The sequence below is a fragment of the Tursiops truncatus genome, chromosome 2 (genome assembly GCF_011762595.2).
Source record: "Tursiops truncatus isolate mTurTru1 chromosome 2, mTurTru1.mat.Y, whole genome shotgun sequence".
In the NCBI taxonomy this organism is placed as follows: Eukaryota; Metazoa; Chordata; class Mammalia; order Artiodactyla; family Delphinidae; genus Tursiops; species Tursiops truncatus.
In genome coordinates, this window is record NC_047035.1 from 165,556,598 (window position 1) to 165,580,706 (window position 24,109).

General features: G+C 43.4%; 1 protein-coding gene across 8 annotated transcripts in view; it reads right to left on the reverse strand.

Moving 5' to 3' along the window:
* Nucleotides 1-20,534, reverse strand: part of PRTFDC1 (phosphoribosyl transferase domain containing 1) — a 100,157-nt gene extending 79,623 nt beyond the window's left edge. Inside the window, exons 1-4 of one of the 8 annotated variants that reach the window (XM_033852453.2) lie at nt 20,436-20,534; nt 19,393-19,458; nt 10,503-10,609; nt 4,582-4,765 (exon numbers count right to left, since the gene is read on the reverse strand). In XM_033852453.2, the coding sequence (XP_033708344.1) occupies nt 4,582-4,765; nt 10,503-10,606 (288 nt within the window). In that variant the 5' untranslated portion in view covers nt 10,607-10,609; nt 19,393-19,458; nt 20,436-20,534. Of the gene's footprint in view, nt 1-4,581; nt 4,766-10,502; nt 10,610-13,439; nt 13,543-14,220; nt 15,661-15,701; nt 16,566-16,628; nt 17,184-17,236; nt 17,560-19,392; nt 19,459-20,435 lie in introns of those variants that run through there. The other 7 variants (XM_033852457.2, XM_019933430.3, XM_033852452.2 and 4 more) reach the window with 7 other exon arrangements.
* Between the last annotated feature and the right edge of the window lie 3,575 nt (nt 20,535-24,109).

Below are 24,109 nucleotides of genomic sequence, written 5' to 3' on the forward strand. Positions count from 1 at the left end.
GGGAAAAGCTGGCTCTGAGTGAGCAGATAGGCTTTTACGTGAGGTCATCTCTCAGGAGATGATCTGCGTCACCTTGGTGATGGACAAGAGGAAGGACATTTTGTAAGAAGGGAAGAGAAGAGACACCACAATTATCCTTGGCTCCTACAGGATTTAAGGGTGGGACAAAAACTAAAATGCGCTGTGTGTGAGAATGGACGCTAGTGGTAAAGATTGAAAGTCTAGGGCTTCCCTGGTGGTGCAGTGGTTAAGAATCCGCCTGCCAATGCAGAGGACAAGGGTTCGAGCCCTGGTCCGGGAAGAGCCCACATGCCGCGGAGCAACCAAGCCCGTGCGCCACAACTACTGAGCCTGCACTCTAGAGCCCGTGAACCACAACTACTGAGCCCGTGTGCCACAACTACTGAGGCCGTGAGCCACAACTACTGAGTCTGTGTGCCACAACTACTGAGTCTGTGTGCCACAACTACTGAGCCTGTGCTCTAGAGCCCGTGCTCCACAACAAGAGAAACCACTGCAATGAGAAGCCCGTGCACCGCAACGAAGAGTAGCTCCCGCTTGCCGCAACTAGAGAAAGACCGTGCACAGCAAGGAAGACCCAACGCGGCCAAAAATAAATAATAAATAAAGTCTACTATTGCCTTCCTCCTTCATCAGAACCCTGGGCAGGCGCCCCCATAGCCCTATCCCCAGGGAAAAAAATACGGTGACTTGAAAATATCTGTCGAGATGCAGCAAAAATGATCACAATAGTCTTGGAGCTATACAAATGCAAACGCTTGTTCAGAACTAGTATCACATAAACATGAGATAATAAGTGTTAGAATGTGTGCCTCTAGGTTAAAACATTGGTGAAATAGAGGATGTTTAGAGAAATGGACAGTGAGAGTTAGCAACATTGTTTAACCTCACATGGATCCTAATGCTTTTAGTTTCAGCAAGATTGACAGTATTCTGGACCATAAAACAAGACTCAAAAACTTTAAAAGAATTGAAATCATACAAAGTATCCTTTCTGCAACAGAATTAAACTAGAAATCATATAGAACTATCTCTGGAAAATCCCCAAATATTTGGAAATTAAACAACAAAAAATAATCCATGAGTGAAAGAGGAAGTCACAAAGGAAATCTGAAAATAGTCTGAGTTGAATGAAAATGAAAACAATACATCAAAAATTTGAGGATGCAACAATTAATATCATACTGACTGAGAGCAAGGCAAGAATGCTTTCCTTCACTATTTCTATTCAGAATTGTACAGGAAGTTCAAGCCAGTGCAATAAAGCAATAAAAAGAAATACACAAATTAGAAAGAAAGAAGTAAAACCATCTCTATTCACAGAAGAAATGATTGTGTTCATAGAAAAATCCAAAAGCATCTACAAAACAGCTATTCAAACTAATAAGAGAGTTTTGAAAAGTCATAATATTTGATACACAAAATCAGTAGTATTTCTATATACTGGCAATAGGCAACTGGAAATTGAAATTCAAAGAAAAACTTACCGTATATAATAGTGAAACCAAGGGCAGTCATCAGTTAGATCCCTTAAACTATAACTTGCTTAATAAATAACATCCTGTAACTTGCCTTCACTGACGAAGCTTGCTTTGTTTTCAAAAACCGCATACCCTCCAAGCTTCACGTAGCTTAGACAATATATCACAAGACGCCTTTCATCACCCCCTATAGATAACACCTCTGACATATGGATTGCTATAGTACAGTTGTTTTTTCAGGAACACGGAGTTAGTCTTGCCCAGGTCAAATCAGTCAAGACCCCCAACCATTAAACTGGTCCTGTGCAAATCTGATGGATGACCATTTGACATCGTAGGACCAAAAATTCCACCCTCAGATCATCCTAACGCCGTCATTTTCTGAACATGCGTCCCAGGAAGAAGCATGTAACTCAGATACACCTGTGCAGAACACAGGTTATGCTGTAGGAATCAACAACATGATTTTTAAACTTATGTGGAAAGACAAACAACTAGAATAGCTAAAACAGTTATGAAGAAGAACAAAGTTGGAGGACACATACTACCTGATTTCCAGACTTCTATACAGATACAGTAATCAAAACAGTGTGGTATTGACCAAAGAATAAGCACGTAGATGAACAGAACTGAACAGAGTGCTCAGAAATAGACCCATGCACATACAGTCAATTGATTTCCAGTCAAAGATCAAAGGCAATTCAATGGAAAAGAACAGTCTTTTCATCAAACGATCTTGGAACAAGTGGACACTCACTTGCCAAAAAAAAAAAAAAAAAACCTTGATCTGTACCATATTAATAAGTTAACACAACACGGATCACACACCTAGATCTAAATTTAAAACTAGGAAACTTTGTGAAGAAAATAGAGGATAAAATCTTCATGACCTTGAATTAAGCAACAATTACTCAATGAAAGGATGCTCAACATCATTATTCACCGGGGAAATCCAAATTAAAACCACAGTGAGATACCATCAGCTAGCTGAATGGGTCAAAAAACAAAGAAAATAAAGAAATCCTGACAATACCTAGTGTTGCCAAAAATGTGAAGCAACTGGAACTCTCATGCACGTTGGTGGGGAAGCAAAATTATTCAATCACTTTGGAAAACAGCTTGGCAATTTCTTAGGTCTACTCCCCGTATGACCTAGGAATCTCAAGACAAATTTACTCAAGAGAAACAAAGACATAAGTACATACAGAAACATGCAGGTGAATATTTAGAGCCGCCTGATTCATAATCACCCCAAAAAGGGAACAAACCAAACACCCTTCAGCTGATGAATGATTTTACAACTGGTGCATCCAGATAATGAAATCCTACTTGACAACAAGAAATGAACCACTGGGACACACAACAATAGGGATGAATTTCAAATGAATGATGCTAAGCTTTACAGATTTACTAAGGCCACATGATACTTGATTACATTATACGACATTCTGCAAAGAGCAAAACTCCAGGGACAGAAAATAGATCAGTGGTTGCCAGAGCCTGGGGCCTGGGGAAAGGATTAACTACCAAGGGACACAAGGGCATTTTTTGTGGTAAGGGCTGTGCTATGCCTTGATTGTGGCGACTTACATGACCGTATGCATCTGTCAAAATTCATAGAACTGCAAACTAAAAGAGGGAAATTCTACTGCATGTAAATTATGCTTCAATAAACCTCACTTTAACTTTTTTAAGATTTTAAAAGATTTTTTTAAAAAGTTGTTTGCTGGGGAAAAATACAGTAAGAATCAGAGTCAAGTAAAAAAGAAAGAAAAGTCTTCTAAGAAGGAAGCACAGCTACTTAAATCAGGATAAAAGACACCTCAAGAGAGAAAAGATTTTTAAGAGAAGATGAAACCAATAAATTAGGTTTAAGATGTCTGCAAAAACAAACAAACAAAAACAAAAAAACCCCAGCTTCATCCTGCCCTGAGAGGTCATCAGGAAAATAGAGTATCTTAAGAAATAAGAACTAATTTGCCAGATACTCAAAAGCTGAGGCAATTGAGTCAAAGAAAGAGAATGGTAGGCAGAATTCTAAGATGCCCTCCCATCCCTATCCCCCGTGTACACACCCTTTGTGTATAATCTCCTCCACTTACGTGCGGGTGTGACTTGTAAATATAATAGGAATTCACTCCCATGATTAGGTGATTAGTCAATCGACTCTGAGTTCATCAAAAAGAGCTTATCTGGGTCCCCTGGTGGCGCAGTGGTTAAGAATCCGCCTGCCGATGCAGGGGACACAGGTTCGAGCCCTGGTCGGGAAGATTCCACATGCCGCAGAGCAACTTAGCCCGTGCGCCACAACTACTAAGATGGCGTGCCTTAGAGCCTGTGCTCTGCAACGTGAAGCCACTGCAGTGAGAAGCCCGCGTGCCGCAACGAAGAGTAGCCGCCACTCGCCACAACTAGAGAAAGCCTGTGCGCAGCAACGAGGAACCAGTGCAGCCATAAATAAATAAATAAATAAATATTTTTTTAAAAAGCATCACAAAAGGCAACAGCATAGAGAAAAGAGGGGAAGGCTAAGGGCAGATGTCCTTGGAGAATAATCTCTCTCAATTCCATCCAGTCGTGGCCAAGAAAACCCAGCACAGACTGGTGGAAGTTCCTCGTTGCTCTTGATAACTCACTGTCCCTACAGGTTTTACTTCTCTACCTCCAGGCCCTGACCACAGTCACCCAAGTACTAACACTCCTCTCTGGGGGGGACACCCTCCCACAGGTCTCCAGGGCCAACAGTGACATCCAGAGCAGAAACACGTCTGTATTCACTGGACTTCCTTAATACTCATCCTCAACACGGCCGTTGGTGAGACTAGGCACCAGGAAATAACCACTCAACTTTATAACCATAAAAAAAGCATGAATCATTCCTGAATCATCTTTCCCTACATGGGAAATAAAATAGGAGGGTTCCCCCTGCCCAAAGAATATTATCTGAATTACAGGTTGTAGTATCTTGCAAATTAAAATAAAATACATCCTTCATCTTCATAATATTATTAGTTCTTTGATTTATAGCACTGTTCATTCTGAACATCATATAATGAAAATGGAGTAAATCATAACTTACCCTGTAACTTTTTAGTCTGATGAAATCAACCTTCATAGAGACAAATCTATCGGAATTTCGACTGATGTTCTTAAGGTGTTCTACCAGATCTGCACAGAACTTGTAGCCTCCTTTAAGTACACACAGGACCATAATGTCACAGTATCCTATGTCTTTCATAATATCCTTAGCCAGCCGTTCAATTCTGAAAGAAGGGATTAAAAGATATATTAAAGCATGACTACTTCTGAGCATTTTTGTTCCTTTCCCAAAAAATGCATGATGTACTCTACATATTAGATTATGCAGGAGAATGTGGAGAAGGGCTTGGGAGACAGAATGTTACAGATCAAGAAGCTCTGTTAAAGTTGGATAAAGAGAAAGTGTTCAAAACATATTTCTAATAACCACATCATCAATCATACATTTTTGCTCCTCTGCATCACAAAAAATGATTAAGGTGTAAAATATGATGTCAAAGATCACGAAGGCTATTATTTGATCACTACAGAGCCTCGCTGTTAGCTTTAACGAGGCTATGATGGTATGTGGTGATATTACGTTCCCTTTAAAGCAGAGAAGAAGGAAATGGAGGATGACTCACCCTCCTGACCACGTTAGACGAGACTGGAGGAAAAGTCAAGACCACAAGAACTATCGAAAGAATAATATTTGACTTATATTTGATGAAGATAACACGTTACCTCTATGAGAGGTGCTCTGGGCAATCTCAGTGGACACCATCTCCACAGATCACAGTTTGAATGGTGTCTCCTGAAGTTCTACCACGATGCAGCCTTGGGCTGGCATCCAACACCTAATGTGGAACCGTCATTGTATTTTTTCTCATTGTTTCATATGTATAAGTCCATTGCCCATACACCCATACAACACTAAAACCTTGAATGAAGGTAGGATCGAAGGCGCACACTTTCTAAAATATTCCCACTGGCACCTCAAACTGAATTAGATTTAAAACAGATGAAGTGAATGATGTGAAAAAATAAAATATTATATCACATATGTTTTAAATATGTAATATATACACTTTATATATTTTTATAGTTTTTTATTTGTGTGTGTATATGTGCATGCATATACATACAAAATGACAACCAGGGGTTCATGTAATGTGTCTCAAAATATGATCAACGAAACGTACATCAGCATACCAAATATTCCTTTTATATTATTATTATTTTTTTTTTTTGCGGTACGCGGGCCTCTCACTGTTGTGGCCTCTCCCGTTGCGGAGCACAGGCTCCGGACGTGCAGGCTCAGCGGCCATGGCTCACGGGCCCAGCCACTCCGCGGCATGTGGGATCTTCCCGGACCGGGGCACGAACCCGTGTCCCCTGCCTCGGCAGGCGGACTCTCAACTACTGTGCCACCAGAGAAGCCCCAAATATTCCTTTTTTAAAGAATTTTTTTGATGTGGACCATTTTTACAGCCTTTATTGAATTTGTTACAATACTGCTTCTGTTTTATGTTTTGGTTTTTTTGGCCATGAGGCATGTGGAACCTTAGCTCCCCAACCAGGGATCGAACCTGAACCCCCTGCATTGGAAGGCGAAGTCTTAACCACTGGACCGCCAGGAAAGTCCCCAGCATGACAGATATTCTATAAAAAGGGACACTTGTTTCCAGCATGATGCAGTGAGGAGGTCAACACATCCTCCTCACAAAGAGAAAGTAGAAAGTCGGACAAAACTGTCAAAAGCAACTATTTCAGCACTCTGGAAATCAACCAAAGGCATGCACCAAACTGAGAATCATTTATTCATGAAAACACTGAACACTGGGTATAAACAGCACAGATCTGTGGTATTCTTGTCTGAGAATGGTCCCCTCTCCCTGGCCCCCAATCTGCTCTACTGTTCAACCGGGTAGTCAAGCAGGGTGGGGCACTGCTCACCCGATGGGGAACACCATCAGTTAACATGGCCATCTTGGTAGCATGCGAACAGGGAGGGCCAGGGGCCCCGTTATCCTGAAATTGCAGTCCTGTTTGAGCAACTACCTAGCAGACTAGTCACAGATTTAATAGAGAGTTCCAGGAGGTTACAGTCATGGGAGAGGGGCACATAATAAACTCTCCACATACCCCAAGTCAACCAGAAGCTGTGCATATGCACTGCAGAGACTAGTGTGGGCCCAGGCCACCACATATCCCTGAATGGTGGAGCCCGTAAACCCACACGGCAGAGACACAGGAAAGCTCAGTGGAAAGTAAAAGCCAGGGAAGGCTTGAAAAAGGCTGGAAATTTGAATGTGCTTGCCAGGCTCCCACACACATTCATCAGCAAAGAGTGGAGGCCTCCCTGGCTCAAGGTGTCTGAGTACAATCTCTACCCAATCTTAGGCTGAAGATTAAGCTATTCAGACACAAGCATGAACTCTGGTGAGCAAAACTTATAAGGAAAAACAAGAAAAATAAACTGCACATCATCAGAGGCTACACATTGTGGGGGAGACAGTTTTCACAGACTGGCAGACAAAAAAAGAAACAAAGAACAAGGGCAGGGGCTTCCCTGGTGGAGCAGCGGTTAAGAATCTGCCTGCTAATGCAGGGTACACGGGTTCGAGCCCTGGTCTGGGAAGATCCCACATGCCGTGGAGCAACTAAGCCCGTGCTCCACAACTACTGAGACTGTGAGCCACAACTATTGAGCCCACGTGCCACAACTACTGAAGCCCACATGCCTAGAGCCCGTGCTCCGCAACAAGAGAAGCCACTGCAATGAGAAGCCTGCGCACCGCAACAAAGAGTAGCCCCTGCTCGCCGCAAGGAGAGAAACCCCGTGCACAGCAATGAAGACCCAACGCAGCCAAAAATAAATAAATATATAAATAAATTTATTTTAAAAAAAGAAGGGCAATGAATAGGAAATAGTTACAAATATGGTAGAGATTAAACCAAGTATATCAATCATCATCACTTTAAATGTGAATTGTCAAAATACACCAATTAAAGGCAGAGACTGTCAGAGTGTATCAAAAAAACACCTAATATATGTTGTCCACAAGAAATCCATTTTAAATATAAAGACACAGATAGATTAAAGGGGTTGAGAAAGATGTACCATGTTAACATCATCAAAAGAAAGCTGGAGTAGTTGTATCAATTACAGACAAAGCAGACCTCAGAGCAAAGAAACTGTCAGGAATAAAGACTGACATTAGTGTATTAAAAAGAGGTCAATTCTCCAGGAAGACCTAACGGTCCTTCATGCGTCTGCACCCAACAACAGAGTACCAAAAAACTTATTGAACTGTAATAAGTAGATGAATCCACTATTGCAGTTAGAGACTTCAACACCCCTCTCTCAGTACTTGACAGATCCAACAAGGCAGAAAACCAGTAAGGATACAGTTGAAAGAAACAGTACCATATACCAACTGGACCTGGCTGACATTTGTAGAATACTTCACCCAACATTCTCCTTAAAAGATATCAATAATAAAATGAAAAGACAAGCCACATACTAGTGGGAAATATTTGCAAATCATATGTCTGATAAAGGACTTGTGTCCAGAATATATAAAGAACTCTTACAACTCAATAAGAAGAGAAACAACCCAACTGCAAAATTAGCAAAAGACTTAAATAGGCATCTGTCCAAAGAAGATGTATGAATAGCTAACAAGCACACTAATCATTAGGAAAATGCAAATTTAAACCACAACGAAATACCTTTATATATCCACTAGAATGGCTATAATTAAAAGGACAAACAATACTAGATGTTGGCAAGTATGTGGAGAAACTGGAACCCTCAAACACTGCTGGTGGGAATGTAAAATGGTGCAGCCACTTTGGAAAATAATTGGCGGTTTCTTAAACTTACCATGAAACTCAGAATTCCTCTCCAAGAGAAATGAAAAGATATGCCTACACAAAGACTTGTACATGAATGTTCATGGAAGCATTATTCACAATAGCCAAAAACTAGAAATCTAAACGTCCATCAACTGATGAATCAATAATCAGATATTGCATGATTTAATTTATATGAAGTGCTCAGAAAAGACAAATTTATAGAGAAAGAAATCAGATTAGTGATTGCCTGATGGTGGGGGTAGGAGCAGAGACTGACAACAAACTTTCGGTGATGAGAGAAATATTGTAAAACGATGGTGGTGATGGTTGCCTCACCATAAAAATGTACCAAAAATCATTGAGTCATTTACCTACAATGGGTGAGTTTTGTAGTATGTAAATTATATCTTAATAAATTCATTTTAAAGGTGGGAAAGGGCATTCTTGGGACGCCACACCAGACCACTGAATCAGAATTTCTAGACAAAAAGCTTAAGATTATGCATTTTTACAAGTTCACTGGGTAAGTCTCCTGTAGAGGGAACTGGTAACCTTACCAGGATTCAATTGTGTACTAAATCAGGATGCAATTAACTTAAGTCATAAATTAATTTTCAGATGAGAAAAGCAGGAATTTGTTTAAACCAGGGGTTCCCAAACTCGTGTGAAGAGAAAACGCTTCTGAGAGTTATTAAGAAGTGAATTGAGTACAAAGACACCCACTACACAGAAAAGGTGCTTTAACTGCTGAAGTCAAGCAGATTCCTTCCCTACCCCTCCCCTTTCTTTGCAGGAATCTGTATCTTTAATATGAATTGCCAACATGGAGGTCTAGCAAGTTGGAAGATGCCAAATTTCTTACATTTATTTCATCACAGAACCTGTTTTCCCTTCAAGGATTAAAACTTGTATACCATGGAAGGCCACCTGAGGCTGTGAGAAACCACAAACTAGACCTTATTTTAATAATATACTATAGTTTGAGAGGATGCACAAGGTGCAGATCTTATCCAGTGGAAACTCTTAGAATGTGAGCGAGAGAATGACATTTCCTTTTGCTTACAGACGGGCACTGATGGAAAGATAATATCCTGGGAATAGTGACCATCCAGTGCTTTTCAAACTTTCCTTTGGCTGAGGATCTATTTTACAAGTTAAATGTTAACTCAGAAGAATATAACAGCTTAAAAAAACAGAGGCAGAAATACAATGGCTTAAGGAAAAGGGTAGAGCGGGGAGCCCGAAGTTTCAGTTTCTCCTGCTTCTTAGAGCCTCTCCCGCCCCAATTTCTGAGTCTGAAATCCATGAAGCTTGCTTTTCATATAAATGTGAAGGCTTAAGTACTTGATCTTTGTACGAGAAATTAGAGGTCCATGGAAAGGCAAGAGTCGGGGCGTTAAGGAAGCCTTGTTAAAGGGATAGGACCTATCAGTCCTGAAGGCTGTGGTGGGCTGAACTGGAGGGAGCTCTCTGAAAGCCAAAAAACTAGTGAGGGTGACTTAGGGGCTGAGAACAGGAGAGAAAATGTTGGCTTTCGAAAAGCCAGTCGGCTAGGAAGGAGCCAGAGGATATCTATGTCGACGGGTCCAAAAGAACTAGGAACACTACTTGCGAAACAGTTCTGTGCTGCTATTTTTAAGTTGCAAATATTCCTATTTCTAAAACATCACCACTGAGAACCTAACTGCGCACAGACTGGCCGACCTGTGAGAAAAGACTTATTTGAGATAAATACAAGTCGCAGGAAAAGCCTTCAGGGGTGTGGCCTGTGAAAGCAAAGGTCACCTCTTAACTGTCCCTGGTTAAGAGTCTGTGAAAAACGTGAGACAAACGCTTTCCCAACCCTCATTTTCATCAGTTTGTATAGGACATTGTTATTTTGAGGCTGTTACTTGTGATGTAACACCTTCCGTATGTATAGCCTTCTCACCATTTCCCCTGAACAAATATCCCAGGAACTAGTTCATGTAAAGCACAGATTTATTTTATTCCAAATTCTCTGTAGTATAAAAGTTCTGTGTACCGTTATATAGAAGAGACACCGGAATAGGGTCCCCAGGTGTACCGTTTGATTCACACAGGAGAGGGCTAGACAAAACTTACACAGCAAAAAGCACTCACCTGTCCACAACGATGCCATGGGGGATGAGGACATAGTCCAAATCTCCGTAATAGTGCTGTGGGTACGTGAACAAATTCAAGTCATAGCCTGGCCAGTCGTCCATAATCTGTAAATCAAATTATCTTGGTTACAATATTTTTCATTGGAAATTTACTTTAAGAAACATAAACAAACAAGAGCATCCTTTGAAAAAAAGAATAATATTGAAAACAGACTAGGTCTGATAATCCATATGGCATTAAATTATATTCCACAGGACTTCCCTGGTGGTCCAGCAGTTAAGACTCCGTGCTCCCAACGCAGGGGACCTGGCTTCGATCCCGGGCCAGGGAACTAGTTCCCGCAAGCTGCAACTAAGACCTGGTACAGCCAAATAAGTTTTTTTAAAAATTATATTCCGTCAACCTATGAGAAGCCAGGTGGGTTTCACGTAACCAGACGAAGGACCTACTGAAGTGAACAGGGAACTCCATTCCTGACGTTTGGCATCACAAGATAAAATACCAACTTAATGCCTTACAGCTAACCTGACAGCATTGTTTGTAAGAGTGCACATATGTAAATATACAATTTACTTATACAATTTATAAGTAAAATTATGTTTGTAATTACAGGCACACCTTTTATTGCGCTTTGCAGATAGTATGCTTTTTACAAATTGAAGGTTTATGGCACCCTTGTGTCGTCAGATGATGCTCTCAGCATTTTTTAGGAATAAAGTTTTTTTTTTGGTTTTTTTTTTTGCGGTACACGGGCCTCTCACTGCTGTGGCCTCTCCCGTTGCGGAGCACAGGCTCCGGACGCGCAGGCTCAGCGGCCATGGCTCACGGGCCCAGCCGCTCCGCGGCATGTGGGATCTTCCCAGACCGGGGCACGAACCCGTGTTCCCCGCATCGGCAGGCGGACTCTCAACCACTGCGCCACCAGGGAAGCCCCCATCTGCGTATTTGAAGAGCATCACATCTGCTCTGCCTTGACCAGCAAATCAGCTGGTGGCAACTGTTGAATCTGCACAGAGTAACTCTGGCTTCTACCCTGAGAACTCCTGGGGTCTGCTGCCACCATCAACACCACAACGGCTGGTCAGAGCCTGAACCGCCAGCTGAACATGAGGAGATTCCAGAAGATGCACTGGCAGACCACGACACAGACCAGACGAGAAGCCTGACCAGCGCCAGGCCCCAGGGAGCTCACCCAAGGGCACAGCACTTTCTGGCTCCCCTGCCAGACGACACACACTACCCACCCTACCTCTTGCAGCCCTCCCAGAGGCAGCGGCATGAACCAGTGGCCACTCTTCCCACCACGGAAACCCTGCAGTACCCCCTGCCTGGCTGAATCTCAGAGACTCTCTAGCCCATGTTCTAGGGCTCAGCTCTGACACTTACTATGATGTTAGGAAAATTACACCTGAGCCTCATTTCCCCCTCCTTTAAATAAAACACAATAAAACCCACGGACAGGGTTGTTTCGAGGATAAAAAGACAGAGCAGATAACGTACTTAGAGTTCCTAGCACATCTCCAGGTATATAATAAATGCTTAATAAATGATGCCCCCAGAAAGAAAAGAATGATAAAATGACAACACAAACCTACATATAAAAACTGTACTGGTTATCTGTAGCTCAGAGGCAGCATGGAGTAATGATTAAGAGCATGGCTTAGAAGTCTAACACACCCGGGGGTGAATTTACTAGCTGTTAGACCTTGGGCATTTTAACCTCTCTGGGTCACAGTGTTTTCATCTATAAAATGGAGCCGATGCCTACCTCATATGGCTATTTCAAGGATTAAATAAGATAGATAATGGACATAAAACTCTTACATCAGTATCTGGTCTACAGAACGCTGCAGTAAATGTTAACCAGTTAGATGTACTGAAACATCAATAGTTTACTTACAAATTACATGTGTTCATTAATTTAAAGAAGTGCTTTACACCTACCTGCCAAAGTTTTATTACCCTAGCTAAAGCTGTAAATTTCAAAGTAGAAGCAACGTGTTTCTCTAAAACTATCCTATCAGCCAAACCAGCCTATTTCCCAATGAGTCTGAAATAGTGAGTTTTCACTGTAGAGATAAAAGACAATTAGAAATGAGGGAACCACGGGTTTATCCTTAATAGTGCATACAAATTGCATTGTAAATGCGTCCTAGACCTGAAGGAATGGAGGCTGCTAGGAACTGCTGATAATTATGTTATTCATCTGCTTTTTGAAAAATCAAAACAAGAAGTCTTTAAATAGTTTCAGTCTCACAGATAATATGCTCTAAGTTTATTCAGAACAATGCCTTCTCTGTTCAAAGACGCAAAATATGGCCAAGCTGGGGAAGTGACAAACACACTGAGCCGCTTTACACCACATCCAAACCCCGGAACTCCTTCGGACTCTCTTTTCCCCATTGGAAGATATACTGAAGACCTTCTTTCTAAGTCATCAGAAATAAATTTTTTTGCTTAGAATATGTCTTGCCTTATTTTTCAAGTTGTATCCCCTAGGGAGAAAAATAGTTTGGAAACACATACAAAAAGCTAATCTTGGGGGACTTCCCTGGTGGCGCAGCGGTTAAGAATCCGCCTGCCAAGGCAGGGAACATGGGTTCGAGCCCGGGTCCGGGGAGATCTTACGTGCCGCGGGGCAACTAACCCCGTGCGCCACAACTACTGAGCCTACACTCTAGAGCTCGCCAGCCACAACCACTGAACCCACGCGCCACAACTACTGAAGCTTGCACGCCTAGATCCCGTGCTCCGCAACAAGGGAACCCACTGCAATGAGAAGCCCGCACACCCCAACAAAGAGTAGCCCCCGCTCGCCACAACTAGAGAAAGCCCACGTGCAGCAACGAAGACCCAAAGCAACCAAAAAAATTTTTTTAATTTTTTAAAATGTATTTGCATCAACATCTTTAAAAAAAAAAAAAAAAAGCTAACCTTGGCTCCTCTCTGCTGCTAAGCCCCAAAGCCTGGGCCCTACTCTCTCCTTCAGGCAGTGACCACGGCAGCCGCCAATTTCAGGTTCACATCCACCCGTCCACTGTTAGAGAGGAAGGGAGTCTCGTCCCACAGTTCTGCTTCTGGGAATCCCAGACAAGAACGTCAACTGGCCCAGCTGGGGTTACTGGTCCAGCCCCAGAGCCAGGGAAGGGGGTGCACTGTGAGGGATGCCTCAGAGCCACACGTTGAGAAACTGAGTCGAAGCTGTGTCCTCAAAGAAGGGTCCCAGGTTCTGCTACCAGGGGAATGAAGGGGGGCTCCACAGACCAAATAACATCCTGTATCCTGCATGCCTTCCTCTTCTGTGGGGGGTTCTGTACCCGGAAGGGGAAACTCATCACATCTAGTAAAGTCGTTTCCATGGGGGGAGGGGGAGGGAGATGCCATAACAGAAGCACAATCATTTCAGATTTTGTCTTCTCCTTACTCCTACCAAACTCACATGTGTAGGGCACTAACTACGCTTCTTTGTTAATGGTTCTGTAAAAGTAAACCATATCTAATAACTTGATCCCCAAAGACCAGAGAGGTAGAGAAATCTTTTCTCTCCCTGAGAAGCAACAAAGATATACCAGCTGAGGTGTGTGTGTGCGGGTGGTAGGGGGGACACTGGCAGCCAGTCTATCCTGAGCAAAGTTTCCGAACTCAGGGTGTACATCTCCGATTTGGTAATTAGCACTTGCTCCCATTTACTGTTAATAATCTACTAATGTCCTACCTCCCCAAGTAGACTGAAAGCCATTTGTAGGCGAGAGCCGTCTTCAGTCTCTTCATTTTCCCTTCTCTTGCACGAACTGTATTTCTCATTTTAGGCTCAAGTCATCTGGCTCTATGTCCCTTGCCATCTTTAACACCAAGTTTCTACCAACTCAGACTTGACTTCTCCACCTCATTTCTGGACACTCCAATACACACCTTGATGATCCTTCTAGCTACTCCATCTTGTAGTAACTTCACCTACCTTAGCTCAAACGACTTCGCCTCTAGTCCACCTTAGCCACATCCCGTCCGTCCCAGCAGCCTCCCCTTTGACATTCTTCTCCAGAAGCACAGCTTCCCAGGTAGCACAGTGCTGGAAAGCTGGCTTCAACTTCTGCCATCTGCTAATCATGTGACCTTGGCGATTGCTTAGCATTGCCTCAGTTTCCTCCTCTGTAAAATGGGGATTATAATATCCCTACCTCAAAGATTTGTGAGGATTAAATGAATCATACAGGAAAACCACATAGTAAGCGCTCAATAAATACTTGCCATTACTACCTGCCCCCTTACCCACCGGTACTAAAATTTCCCTTTGATTTTTTCCAACCCATCCTTGAGCGCTCTCTGCTTTCCCAGTATACCTACCCTCCTAAGCTTTCCTCTTCCTCTCGACCCTTCCATCAGCACCTTGAATTCATTCTGAATTTGCCTTGCCTGCCCATATCCAACTTGATATTAATGTAATTATCCCAAGTTCTACTGGAGAGAATGACATAAATGCAGGGATGATCTCCATTATACCTTGATTATTTCCAGCCTTGGTGGACCCTCTCACAACCTTCCTGCATCTTTCACCAAATTACCTTGCTTTTGAGGAAGCTTCTTTTAGCAGTGATAGATCGGGCTACTTACTGTTCCATCATTTGCTTTTTAGACTTTAACCATCTACCATTCCTATTAGTCATATCGACTGACCTCATTCATTTTTAAGACTATCTATTATTAGATACTAGTACTATATTTTAACCATTCTACTGATGGAATAGTTGTTTAAAAGATTCTCACTTCTGATGGCTTCGTCTTTTCCATCTTGATGCCACTTCCTCTTCCTGAGGCATCTGTCCCTCCTGCTGACCTCTTCTCCTCACCTCCACAAAACTCTGTTCCCTAGGCACCTACCACCCCGTCTGCTCTCTCCTACTTTGCTACTCCTTCTTGGTCTCCTTTTCTGGCTTCTCCCAGACACTCGGCCTGTTACATTTGGGGCTTTCTACCCTTAACAATAGTTTCACATTTCTTCTCCATGTTCACTGGGCAGCCCTATCCACTACCAAGCATCAGATATTTTTCTATTTGCTGACAATTTCCGAATCTAACCAATCACCCTCCTGAATTCCAAACGGGAGTTTCAAATTGCCTCCTGTGCATCCTGACCCATAGGCTTTACAGGCACTAGAGACTCAACTTGTCCAGAATTTTCATCCCCCTCCAACTCACCCGAAATCTAGGCCTGACCATCCTCTCCATGGCAACTGGAATGACCTTTTTTTTTTTAAAGCATAAACTGGATGTCACGATTCCTTCTCAGAATGTAATGATTTCTTTGCCCTTGGCAGGCGCTGTCTTGAAGACCCTTCTTCAGAGTCTTCACGTGGCTACCTCCTGCTTAGCCTTCAGGTCTTGGCTCAGATGTCACAGAGGGGCTGCTCTGCCTGAGCTAAAGCAGCACCCCCAGGCCTCCGCCAACCACTCTCTGTCTCATTGCTCTTGTCTTTTCACTGCACATATCACTCTCTGAAAGTATCTTCTTCGTGTATTTGCTTTCTTACTGCTTGCCTGTGCTCCCCTCTAGAATGTAAGCTCCACCAACACAGGGCTTTTTGTTTCCCCAGAGCCTAGAACACGGTCTGGAACACAGCAGGACAGTCAACATGAGTGGAATGAATAAGTAAATGAACTCCTCCTTTAAGAAGGAAAGGCCCGGCTTTGAAATTAATACTGGGCAACACGGTTCAACCTGAACAGATCGGTTAGGCTGTGAGATGTTTCCTAGCAGAACGTTACTACTCCTGTAGTCCCTTCCCGGTCACACACAGATTATCTGTGCATTACAGGCTGATCCCTGAACAAAGACTCTTAATGTAGCAAGTTAGCCCACACCGCACCCACAGATCACTTTAAACCTGACACGTTAAAACTACCACCTTTCATAGAGACCATTCTAAACCAAGCCGAAGCCAGCGGCCATAGGCCAAGACCAGATTTGATTCCAGGACACCGAGCGATGGGTACCCACCGAGCGATGGGTACCCACCGGGCGCTGGCTGACTTCGAGGGATCCCCAGGGATAAAGAGGCTCTGGCCTGGGACCCCATCCTCCCCTACCTTCTCATTCGGACGCACTACTAGCTACTCTGTACACACCCTCTCTAGTTGGCTCAGCGGGCCCAGCGCGCTGCTTCCCTTCTGACGAACCAGAGGCTCGCTCGACGGCGCTAGCGTGTCCTGAGCTCGCGCAGAGGCCCCACAGAAAGAGCCCTCGCCCGGGTTTCCAAGCTCAAGCTCCGTCCACTAGAGATCCTTTACTTCCTGGCTGCCCCGGAGCGCCCTCAGTACCCTTTCTGAAAACAGCACGTGAAGCCCGCGCTGAAGGAGTCAGGCGGGAGCGCGAGAGGAAGGAAGCCCACAAGAGCGGCCCGCGGGGGTCCTCGCAGGCCCGCCCGGCGCCCGGGGGTGACTCCCGGTGGCCGGCGAGAGTGGGGAGCCGGCGCCACCCGGCCTTCACGCGGGAGTAGCGGATTCCTGGCGCGGGGGGGCGGGGGGGACACTGAGGACACGGGGTGAAGGGATGTTAAGCGGGGGGTCAGGCTGGGGGAGGGGGAGGATGGAAGCGATCCCGTCGGGAGGGAAGAACAAAGCCGTGGCCCGCTCTCTCCCGAATGCATTTCGGGCGTTTAATCTAAAAGGGGGGGTGCCAACAAGGGAGGAGCGGGGAGCGCGCGACTCGGCCCCGAAACCGGAGTTGCATTTACCACGACGCCTCGCCCGTAGTCTGGCGCCTCCTCACGGCTCCCGGCCATGTTTCTCCGGGGAAAGCGGGAAGGAAAGAAGCGCGCGGGAAGAAGCCGGGATGGTGACGGGCCGGGAAGGGGTGGGGGGAGGGGGGGAGGGCGTGGGAGGGGGCCCGCCCCTCCCCGGGCCGCCGGGCGACCAAGCCGCGGCGCGCCGACGACCCCACGCCTGGCGCGGCTCCAGCGCCTCGGCCCGCGCCCCCAACCCGGGCGGCTGCTCGGGCGCTGGGCGCTGGGCGGGGAGGCGGGGCCCGGGGCGGGGGCGCGGGGCGCAGCTGCGGAGCGGCGTCCTCTCCACCTCAGCGCCGTCCCCCGGGCGCCCGCGCGTGTTCCCCTGGGGCCACCGCCCGTCTACGAGCCCCCAGCCCGAGCCCCGCGGGGACCCGCGAGACCCAGGCTGCCCGCGGCTCGGTTTTTACAGGAACAGAAAGCGTGCCCAGGTCCCCCGCCTCCCTGGGTCTGTCGTCCCAGCTTTCGGGCTGACAAGGTCCTTGAGTCCTTCCTGCTGACTTTCAGGCGCTGTTTATCCCAAGTAAATCCGCGAAAGAGCCTGCAGTAGAGGATGTTCTCGAAGTACGGCTGTGGGCGAAGCTATGATGTGTTTTTAAAATCCTCGAACTGCCCAGCCAGGAGGAGCTTGAAAGAGCCGTGCGGTGGCTTGTCCCTGAACCATGCCCGCGGTTACAGGATGTAGACTGGGAAATAGGGCCTTTCCTTTACCCCTTTCAGGGCGAAAAAAAGAGAGAAGTTTTGACACATCATCTACTTTGCCACTTTTGTAAGAACGTATGGTCAGATTTTAACTGTTTCAGGTTGCAGCTTAATGCCATCGCTGTTCCCAGATTCAGAAGCCTTCTTTCATGAATCTTTTGTTAATTCAACCCCTGATCCCAGCCTTCCCCGGAATGAGGGTCCCGGTTCTTTGTCTGTTCCTCAAGGGCCCTGCCCTCCCTTTATATGCATTCATTGCCCTGGTCTTTTCCCTCCCGCCTCATCCTTTGCAGCCCCGCTCAGGTTTGAAGCCCCCGAGCTGAACTCGGGCCCCTCCGAAAGACTATTTTGTTCATCTTCGGGTCCGGCACAAGGGAGGGAGAGGAATGCTGATTTTGCTTGGTTTGAGGGGAAAATAGTTATCAATCAGTAATGTCACTCTGGGTTGGAAAAATGTTAGTCATTCCGACATGGCCACGCTCAGCCCTGTTTGTCCTCTCCTATGTGCCAGCACGTGGAAGGAAGGCAGCCTCGTGGATTGCTGAAATTAGGTGCTGTGCTTGTGGGCTGGCTCTCATAAACTGGGAGACAGTGTTTCCTGCACAGGTAAACATTTTCTCTCGATAAGTGCAGACGTCCGTGTTTCGGGCCATTTTTATAGTCTGACCTCTTTTCTCAAAGGTGAGGGACCATCTTCTATTTTCATTGTCAAAGACCAGGCCCAGGAAGCATCTTCACAACCAAAGTCATTAAAACTTCCAGAAACTGAAAAGTGGTGATCCAACTTTAGAGTTCAGAAGACTCTTTTGGGGAGGCAGCCACCCGCCTACTCGGTAGGTTATGGTGGAGAAGCTCTGTGTTCAGACTCAGACATCTGCACCAAGACACTCAGGTGAATGTGATGCAATGGTTCACCAACCATGCCTTAAGGAATCCCACTGTCTTACTGCTGCAAAATCAAATTTACCCATAGGATGCTCAGTGTTGGTACATGGGCCTTAGGGACAAGAAACTTCAAAATAGGTTACAGATGTAGCTGCTCTACTGAAATCAGAAAGCTACTACTGGGCTTCCCTGGTGTCACAGTGGTTGAGAGTCTGCCTGCCGATGCAGGGGACATGGATTCGTGCCCCGGTCCAGAAGGATGCCACATGCCGCGGAGCGGCTGGGCCCGTGAGCCATGGCTGCTGAGCCTGCGTGTCCAGAGCCTGTGCTCTGCAACAGGAGAGGCCACAACAGTGAGAGGCCCGCGTACCACACACACACACACAAAAAAGCTACTACTGTGCCCAGCCCAGGCACTGTGGAAGATGTAAAGGATATGGTAGATAAATCTTTCCTTAGAAAGGCCATTAATTAAATGTAAAATCCAATAGGTTCACAAGAAAAAAAAAAAAGTCACTTACTTGAATGACAACAGGAATCTTAAGAATGCACACTCAAGAACATCCCGTAGAGACCCATAGGACATCCTATGAAGGATACAGAATGATGCACAAATCATTTTTTTAAATTCATTTTATTTATTATCTTTTTATATTTTGATAACATTTTGTGTGATCTACTTATACTTCTATACTTCGGACAGCATTAATGTAATACAATATACATTTGATATCACAAATAGCATTTGCAAGAACCGATGATACCCAAGAATAACAAATCATTTGTCCAGACTTTACTCTTAATCTTGCATATGAGGACTCAGAGGCAAAAATTCTTTTTAAATATCAAATTTCTGTTATGTGTCTAGTGCAATGGCTTCAGACCAGGATTCTGATTTTTCTAGCAATAATCCATATGACGTGAGCCACTGAGGCTAAGCCAATTACATCCATCAATATGCCTCAATTTTCTCATCGGTGAGAGAGGCAATACATTTCTGCTCTACTGCATATGAAGATGAGATTAACATGAGCTAACATGCAAGAGGATCCTTTGAAGAGTGCTATAAAACTGTTATTAATTAATTAATAACTGTGTTATTAATTGGAGATGCTGTGACAATGTGTGACCAAATGTTTATAAAGTTATTTGATGGAAAATGAGAGGGTAATTGCATTTTTAAGATGGGTGTAGGGTGACCAACCACAGACAGTTATAATCTAGGGACAAGATGGGACTGGTATGAGAATGGATACAGTAGAAAGAGAAAATTATTAAAATAATGGAATTTTCCATAAAAAAGGATATTTTAGCTCAGATTGTCCATTTTCTGATACTCCCTTGAAGAAGCTGTAAGGATAAAGACGTAGATCTTTACAAAGTTAATAACCAGTAAATATACTTGCATTTTTTTGTCCTTCTCTTAATCCCCTTTTAGTTGGAGGTTCCTGCATTTTCAATTCTGAAACTGTCTAGTACCATTACCATGGTGTAAACACAAATATTTATGTTTACCTGAATTCTCCACCAGGCTAAAGACTTTGTCCTAAAAGTATATACTAACCTTTTGCCAGTTTGGTTAGTTCTTGACCTTTTGCCAATGTTAATCTGTTGTTGAAGGAGTGATTCAGTCTATGTGCTGAGTTGTTCAGAGCCAGTCACTCAGTGACACCACATTCGAAATCCGGAAGGGCATTTAGTTTTTTGAGTCCTGAAACATGAAAATAAACAAAAAAACGCTCAGCCTGGGAATTGTGTTGAAATCCATAAACATGTGAAACTTAGTGACTCAGATTGTTAGTCACAGAGTAACTGATTAGAGTCTGGATGAAATCCATTGTGAACAAAGGCCAGTAATAATGATGATGATATTTTGCTTTTTCTTAGTGCAGAACAAAACCCTTTACAAATGTTACAAGTACAAAAAAAACAAAAAATGTGGAAAGATACTTTCTTCCAGATATTCAGGCTAAGTAAGAATCTTGCTACCTTTCAGGTATTTTTTTTTCCCCTCAACATAAATATAGAAAAAAATATAGTTGCAAATAATTGTAACACACAACAATTTAAGCAAAAGCCTAATTAGTATTCAATTAGCATAGCAAGCCCTCTTTCCTGGCTTCTTGTTTGAAGCAGACTGGATCCAATGCGTAGTCTTAGAGTAAAAAGAAATAATGTCTCCATAACGGTTCTTACAAAGAAACCCAGGAGCTACATTCAGAATTACGTTTTGCATTATTACACTTTCACTGGTAATTAACCTTCCACTGAAGAACGCGGAGGATAAATTTGCCTGTTCTTTTGCAGTAATATCAGGCATGAGTAGTATCATCAACAGTAAGTGCTGGGCTGCTTCAGAGATATCCTCCCACTATCTCCCCATCTGACCGGAACAGGAATTGGATAGCTTCAGAGTAGAGGAATAATGTGTCCATGTGTTCCTCCAGATCTCAGAGTCCTGGCAGGCGACCTCAACTCTCTTGGCCACCATAAAGCAGTCATTGAAAGGACACAGCTGCAGGAACTAGAGGCTAAGGACTAAATAAATCCATAGTGCTGGAGGCACAAGTCATGTACGTGACCCTAACACAATGCCTTGTGGCTACGAATGAACGGATTAGCCTCTAATGGTGCAGTGGCAACTTATGCAAAATTAATTGGTGCCTCAGCCAGTGCCAAGTTTCTAATGGAAAGATGTCCACTTCACACACACACACACGCACACGCACACACACACACAAAACAAGGAGACCTTAGCTGATGAAAACTTTTGCTGGTGTGGGGAGACTAAGGACCAAGTGGAATATGGGAACTGAACGTTCTCTTGGCTGGACATGGATTCTCTTCAGATCAGAGTTGATATACGAAACCCACCAGCAATATCCCAGGAACTGATCCAGTTCTTCCCAGGTTCTGGGTGGTAGTTTAGGGTCGAGGTGGGGGGAGCTTGAGAAAGAGGCTGGGGAGAAGTAGTTTGAGGTCTGATGTTGCCTCACGTGGGAAAAGAGACTGAGAAAGATAAAGAGATTTGGACACGGACATACCAACTAGAGAAACACTTACCAAAGTGTGTTTCGATTCATTTTTTTTAAATAAATTTATTTATTTATTTTTGGCGGCCTTTCAGAGGTTGAGAAAGGCCTTAGCCATGTCCATTTAAGTTCTTTTTGCATTTTTTTTTTTTGCTGTACGCGGGCCTCTCACCGTCGTGGCCTCTCCCGTCGCGGAGCACAGGCTCCGGACACGCAGGCTCAGCGGCCATGGCTCACGGGCCCAAACGCTCCGCGGCACGTGGGATCCTCCCAGACCGGGGCACGAACCCGCGTCCCCTGCATCGGCAGACGGACTCCCAACCACTGCGCCACCAGGGATGCCCCAAGATGGTATTATTAACTGTAGTCACTGTGCTGTATATTAGATGGCCAGAACTTATTTGTCTTATAAATGAAAGTTGGTACATTTTGATCATTTCCTAATTTCCACCTCCACACCTTCAGTCCTTAGAAACTACCACTCTATTCTCTGCTTCTGTGAGTTTACTTTTTTAGATTTTATATGTAAGTGAGAGTATACAGTATTTGTCTTGTCTGTCATTTCATTTAGCATACTGTCCTCCGGATGCATCCATGTTGTCAGAAAAAGGAGGATTTCCTTCTCTTTTATGGCTGAATAATATTCTACTATATGTATATAGTGGAATATTATACATATATATGAAATGATATAATTTATATATAAAACAGGATATATTGTATATTATAATGGAATACATAACATAAATATAATCGATAACATATAATATTACATTATATTCCATTAGATATATGTAAAGGTATTTCACATTTTGATGAAGATTGCATTGAGTCTACAGATTGCCTTGGGTAGAATGGACATTTTAACAATATTAATTCTTCCACTCCATGAACAAGGGATATCTTTCCATTTATTTGTGTCTTCTTCAATTTCTTTCATCAATGTCTTATAGTTTTCAGTGTACCTATTCCGTTCACCTCTTTGGTTAAATTTATTCCTAAGTATTTTATTCTTTTTGATGTTATTGTAAGTGGGATTGTTTTCTTCATTTCTTTTTCACATAGTCCATTGCTGGTGCAGAGAAACACAACCGATTTTTGTATGTTGATTTTGTATCCTGCAATTTTACTGAATCTGTTTATTAGCTCTTAACAGTTTCTTGGTGGAATCTTTAGGGTTTCCTATATTTAAGATCATGTCATCTGCAAAGAGAGACAGTTTTACTTCTTTCTTTCTGAGTTAGGTGCCTGCTATTTCTTTTTCTTGCCTACTCTGGTTAAGATGTCCAGTACTATCTTGAATAGAAGTGGTGAGAGTGGGAACGTTTTTCTTGTTCTTGATCTTGGAGGAAAAGCTTTCCGTTTTTCACCACTGAGTATGATGTTAGCTGTTGGCTTATCATATATGGTCTTTATTATGTTGAACTACATTCGTTCTATACTTAATTTGTTGAGAGTTTTTATCAGGAAAGGATGTTGAATTTTGTCAAACGCTTTTTCTCCAACTATTGAGATGATCATATTATTTTTATCCTTTACCTTGCTAATGTGGTATATCATATTTATTGATTTGTGTATGTTGAACCATCCTTGCAACTCAGGCGTAGAATTCACTTGACCATGGTGTATGATACTTTTCGGGTGCTGTTGAATTTTATTTGCTAGTATTTTGTTGAAGATTTTTGCATCTATGTTCATCAGGGATATTGGTTTGTAATTTTCTTTTCTTGTACTGTCCTTATCTAGCTTTGGTGTGAGAGTAACGCTAGTCTCATAACCAGAGTTTGGAAGTGTTTCCATCTCTTTAATCTTTTAGAAGAGTCTGAAAAGGATTAGCATTGATTCTTCAGTAAAAGTTTGGTAGAATTCACTAGTGAAACCATCTGGTTGTGGGCTTTTCTTTGTTCGGAGATTTTTGATTACTGCTTCAATCTCTTTACTCATTACTGGACTCTTCAGATTTTCTATTTCTTTATGATCCAGTCTTGAGAGGTGTATGTTTCTAGGGACTTATCCATTTCTTCTGTGTTATCTAATTTGTTGGCATATAATTATTCATAGTAGTCTCCTATGATCCTTTATATTTCTGTGGTATCAGTTATGTTTCCTCTTCCATTTATAATTTTATTTATAATTTTGTTAAATTATTTTATTATAAAATTATTATTTTATTTATATTATGTATTTATTCTTTTTTCTTGGTTAG